The 5,335-nt window shown below is 42.0% G+C and overlaps 2 protein-coding genes across 3 annotated transcripts in view; one reads left to right on the top strand and one right to left on the bottom strand.

The window, feature by feature from the left end:
• c9h13orf42 (chromosome 9 C13orf42 homolog) lies at positions 1-3,643 on the bottom strand. Its single transcript, XM_005733859.1, has 3 exons — positions 2,966-3,643; positions 2,737-2,881; positions 1-319 (listed from the first exon to the last, which is right to left on the bottom strand). Exons 1-3 carry the CDS (start codon positions 3,383-3,385, stop codon positions 75-77), a joined length of 810 nt encoding a protein of 269 aa, XP_005733916.1. The 5' UTR covers positions 3,386-3,643; the 3' UTR covers positions 1-74.
• Positions 3,644-4,665: 1,022 nt separating this feature from the next.
• LOC102195398 (uncharacterized protein CXorf21) overlaps positions 4,666-5,335 on the top strand; it is a 1,981-nt gene continuing 1,311 nt past the window's right edge. Inside the window, exon 1 of one of the 2 annotated variants that reach the window (XM_005733858.1) lies at positions 4,666-4,730. The gene's annotated coding sequence lies outside the window, so the exon portion shown is untranslated. Of the gene's footprint in view, positions 4,731-4,966; positions 5,031-5,335 lie in introns of those variants that run through there. The other variant, XM_005733857.1, reaches the window with a different exon arrangement.

The raw sequence follows: 5,335 nt of genomic DNA, 5'->3' as shown, positions 1-5,335 counted from the left end.
AGCTTTATTTATTTATTTTACTGGTGTCAAATGATCAGTGTGGCAGTGCTACTGATTTCAATGTCCACTAAGCTTCATTGCTTCTTTAATTTGGGCTTGAAGCGCAGTGTCTGGAATGCGCTCTCCACCACTTTGGGCAGGTGGATCGGGTTTCTCTGAAGTCGCAGCCTGCTGCTCGTGGACCCGCTCTGTTTCTTCTTCGTGGGGATCCTTTCGTTGGCACAGTCAGGAACTGCTGTCTGGTCCGAAGCATCTGAGACTCGAGGAACTCGCAAGACCCAGTTAGAGTGGAGGTCATGTTCGGCCGAGCTGGAGGCCACTGTGGGAGGAAATGACAAGAACCCGAGGAAGCATTTAGTATCTGTGCAAGTGGCAGCCATAATTAAAGCTAGTTGAAAGAAAAGAAGCTTCGCTGTTAGCATCGATGCGCTGTCTGAAAGGAGCTTTCAAAGCCTAACGTAAAACAATCATTATTTTCATTATTTCATACTTTCCCTGTGAGGTTGAGTTGGCAATGGGGTGAGCTCAAGCTGGAATTCTCAGTGTTTCAACTACTTTGTTTTACTGTTTTCTTGACTTGTACTCATGGCTTTTATTAATGAGAATATTTTCACTGGGTTGTAGGTGTTTAAAGAGCTGCTTTTAGCTGCTCCCTTCACAAGGACCTGCCACAATAGGTAGCTCTGCATATTTGATTTGGCAGATCTGTACTCCAGGTGCCATTCATGACACAACCACACAGGGGTGTGTCCTCCTGGGAATGAGCTGGGGATTTTTCCCTTGTTAAATAAATGTGTAAACCAATACACTGTGGAGCTACTGGGTCACCCATGTTTACCGGGTTTAAACAGCCTCCTTGAAAGGATTCACGAAAGCCTGATATTTGATATATTTGTTTTGTAAACCTCTCCAGGATGAATGAATCTAATCCTTAGCAGCAGCTGAACTGAAATTATGGATCTGGCCTCAAACAGCTCAGTCAGTGTATATTTATATCTCCCAAATTATGTCTACCGGTCTAATTAACATAGTTTAATAACAATTGCTGCATTTAATTCAGTGTGGCACCACTGCTCTTGTGTTTAAACTCATCAGATAAAGATAAACAAAGATAAATCTTTAGAAGCATTTTTCTTTACTGCTACAAGCAATAAGCTTAGTACTGATACCAATACACACCTTGAGCCTAACATATATCCTTGGATAATGCCATCTGTGCTACATGGATAAGATTACCAGTAACCAACACAGACAAATGAGGTGTTAAATGTATGACATTTACACATGAAGTTGCAAGGATTTATACAACGTGACTGAGCTTTTGTTACGAGTTAGTCTGATAAAGCTGAAATTTGTCCCAAATCGTCAGGTATAACAAAACCGAGAGGGAACTACGAACACACACAAAAACATCTCAGTGTGTGTGCTCTCATTAGCAGGGGTGTTTCCATGATTTTTAAGTGAGGTGGCTTCATAATAATAAAGCAGCTGGATTGAAGCACAAAAACACAGCGAGAAAACAGATAATAAAATATATTAGCTGTGCAACAGCAGAGTGGTAAGAGGTAAGTAGTATTGTCTCAAGTATTCTCTTTCAACTCCTTCAAACTTTACAAATGTTTTTACAGATGGGGAGAATCAAATTGAAATAAGTGCTGACGGTAAACAATGTATACTACATGTAAGCCAGACCCCCCCACCTTTTCTGATTACATTGTTTTTACATGTCTGGAGTGGGCAGAGATGGGTCTTTTTTTAGTGCCATCAGTCGTTCAGCAACATAATGCGAAAAAAAAAAAAGGGGTGATCATGGGTAAAGGCAGACCGCATTTAAAATTGGATCCGTATCATTTAATTTGAAAATAAGAGATTGGTGAGGCCTTGGTGGAGGAGTGAACCTAATAGTTTATCATGTTTTGTATCTAAATCTGCAAAATACACGACGTCGACTGTTGAATTAACCTTGTGTAGTTGAGGAGGGATAGTGGATGTTGAACATGGAGCTGCCAGGCAGGAAGAAACCAGGAAAAACCCAGAGAGATTCATGGATGTAGTGAAGGAAGACATGCAGAGGGTTGGTGTGACAGAGGAGGATGTTAGGGAAATAGGGAAGATGGAGGCAGATGATCTGCTGTGGTGAAGCCACAACAAGAAGACGTTAGAGTAGCCTACTTAAAGATCAAGCACCTTTGACCATGTGGTGCGTGCATTCAAAAATGGCATAAAAACCCTGTGGTGGGGCATGGTTTGCGGTGCCGTGCGGACGCACCTGCACGGCATCCGCAATCACGCCCGCCGTGTTAAAACACGGGGACTCAGGGGTTGGTGTGTGTGTGGTGTGACGTGAATTAAATAAAGTTGGCTCTGAACGTTGCTCCGTGGTCCCGCCGTGCCTTATTCACGCCACAAACCCTTTTTACATGTTTAACTTAGTCAGCTGCATCAGTGGCTTATGAATGCATGAATGTAAGCAGGGCAGTTTGCTGTGAAACAGAAAGCCTATATCACGTTTAGCAAATCACAGTAAATATTCTGATTTTGACCGAACCAATTTAATCATTGCTTTTGCAGTTTAAGTCTCACATCACATCCAAAACAGAATATCCAAACAAGCTGTTGGTGGCTTTATCACGTAGGTGACTTCACTGCTCGTAGGTTTCCAGGTTGTCTTAAGGTTCAATGATCCTCTCTCACTTCCAGCATTACTCAAATTAAATGCTGGAATTTCAAACTCACCAATAAAATCCACGTCTGCGTGCCCATCATCCTTGTATGGCTTGCGCAGAGGTTCGCTGTCACAGCTGGCAATGACCGCATCAAAGAACTGCAAAGTGTCGTCCTCAGTTGGAACTGGGGGTGCTGAGGGTTTGGCTCTTGATATCTGTGGTGTAAAATGATAGAAGAAAAAAGAAAACATTTTTGATATTTCCTTCCATGTGATATTGGCTGCTTGGTTTAAGCTTACCGGTCCCTCCTTTTTAGGCGGCGAGGGCGCAGGCTTCTTCTTGGAAGAAACTGTGGCCTTTGCGTCTGTACCCTTCAAGTCGCTCACACTCTTCATGTACTGCCTCCTCAGAGCCACAAGCGCTTCCAGGTATTCAAGGCAGTTCTGATTCTGTGAGTACAGCCATATCCTGTCCTCTTGTCTCTGATAATAGTACAAGGTCGACTCGATGCTCACTGTGCTTTTGCTCCGTTTTAAAGTCGAGCCCGCGGCTGCCTGAGTTTTCTCTCCTACAACGAGCATGGAGGTGCTGCGCACTAGCCTGACAGTGCAAGCGTTGTGGTAGTCCTGCTCTTCCCGACACCCACTACCACCACCACCATCACGACCTCTCTGTCCATGATGGTTGGGACGGAACACATTATTGATCTTTCTGAACATTCCTCTAAGGACAGTATGTCATGTTGACAGACCTGCTCTCCAGTTCCCCTTTGCACACCATTTATCCATATACAAAAAAAGTACAAACCAACAAAAAACAGTTGTTGTCCTTTATGGGAGTCCTTATCACATCTTTGCTGGAGCTGTTCAACGGGACCAGAAGCTGTCCAGGGTGCTGAAATTGCCAAACTGCTACCTTGTTGTGCTACAAGAGCAGACGTGAGACAGGTGTCTAACCTGATCTCAGCATGTCCTTAATGTTATCGGATGTTGCTCAGCAACATTGCTGTAGCAACGGGTTGGTAACTCTACACTTTGCGCTCCCATTACTGAGCAGCAGACGTGTGTCAGATATCTTAACCCACAGGAGATTAAGTGGACAAAATAACTACAGCCACCAATGAAACTCTGGACCTTTTAGTTTTAGCGACTATAGCTGTGAAGCCACCTGTTTACACACCTGATACTAGAGAAAACGAAAGATAATCAGAAGCAGAAAGCTGCAGTTACACATGGGTTTGCTCGTTTTGACTTTGGTGGTATTTTGTGCTTTCGAGACTTATAATTCAGCTGCATGAACAACCTAACAGCCTCATGAGTTTATGCTGTTATATATTAGGTTTCCTTTCCTCATTAATAAGAAATAACTTTCTCTCATGTTTCATGCACTGCTATTGTTGGAGTTCCCTATCACAAGCAGAGGAAGTCTGGACAGAAAGGAGTCCTTCAAGCCGACAAGGGGCTTTCATCTCGAAAAAATCCAGGCCATAAATAACACCTGGAACCTCTCAACACTTTCACCACATATCTGATTTAGACTTCAGTGTATAGCTGCACTACAGCAAAGCTTGAGTCAAGTGAGGAAAAAGAAACTATTTCACGACCATCAAAGCCTCTGGGCTCAAGTGACTTTGACAGTTCAGTGCCTGAAGAATAGGCAAAGCATCAAGGAGGAAATGATTATTTGTGGTCACATAACTGAGTGTGAAGTTACCAATTCTGCTTTGCTGTGAACTCAGAGGATGGGAAAAAACAGTTTAAGCTAAAAACAATCAACAATTAATAAAGAAACGCTGTGAAATTTTTTGAGGTACTTCAAACATTTGTGGTGTGATCTGCCATAAAACGAAAACAGGAATCAGTTATCTGGAACTTTCTGTTTCCTTGTATTTTTATCATATTAAACACGACTTTCTTTTCTGCTTTTATGCAAAGCTCAGTTGCACACCTGCTTTGTGAGGAAATGAAACATCAATGGTTTCTTTTTACAGCGCACATCTCGCCTTGCTGTCATCCAGCATCTACCATTTTACCTCATAGTGCAAGAAGGAAATCTGATGTGGAGGTAGGCACGTCTTATTTAGGTTTGCCAGGTATAAAGGGTTTAAATAATCAGGGAAAATACCAGCTAAATCCAGTGAAAACAACATATTAGTTGTAAAGATTACAAGCTGAAATGCATTAATGATGAGAGCAGAAGTTTGCAGACTTGGGATCAAGGTGAAAAGGGATAGTCCCACTTCCTTTTTGGGTTGTATAAAACAACAGCCAGGTTCAGACTCCAAAACAGACTTTTGAGAGAACCGCTTTAGGACGTTTAGTGCCAAAATACAGGTTTTAAGCTTTTCTGTGACTCAGATCTGAGGTAGGAAGATCATTCTTTTTAATAGATGAACAGTCTTTGGAAGTGTTAAACCAACATATTCTTCTGTTACATGTAACTTCTTAAACTCCAATTAAATTTTGAAATAGTCTGCAAAGACTTTTCAACAGGGATCAATTGTGCAGCAGAAATAGTTTGATGCTTCTCATAATGCTTATGCAAAATGTTCTCTCAGTGTTGCTTATGTCCCGTTTTGGTGCCTTTATTCAAATGCATACTGTTTGTATGCACTTAAATAAAAGCCTGTAGGGATGTGTGCTGCAAATATATGTATATATATATATATA

The sequence above is a fragment of the Pundamilia nyererei genome, unplaced genomic scaffold, assembly GCF_000239375.1.
Source record: "Pundamilia nyererei isolate P.nyererei 1_Seehausen unplaced genomic scaffold, PunNye1.0 scaffold00055, whole genome shotgun sequence".
Classification (NCBI taxonomy): Eukaryota; Metazoa; Chordata; class Actinopteri; order Cichliformes; family Cichlidae; genus Pundamilia; species Pundamilia nyererei.
This window is presented reverse-complemented; position numbering and strand designations above follow the sequence as displayed.

Excerpts from the sequence above, each read along its gene's own strand:
- c9h13orf42 (XM_005733859.1), bottom strand. The coding sequence starts at position 3,385 with ATGTTCAGAAAGATCAATAATGTGTTCCGTCCCAACCATCATGGACAG. Across the intron at positions 2,882-2,965 it reads CGCCTAAAAAGGAGGGACCG|ATATCAAGAGCCAAACCCTC; the intron begins GTAAGCTTAAAC and ends TTTACACCACAG. Across the intron at positions 320-2,736 it reads CGCAGACGTGGATTTTATTG|TGGCCTCCAGCTCGGCCGAA; the intron begins GTGAGTTTGAAA and ends TTCCTCCCACAG.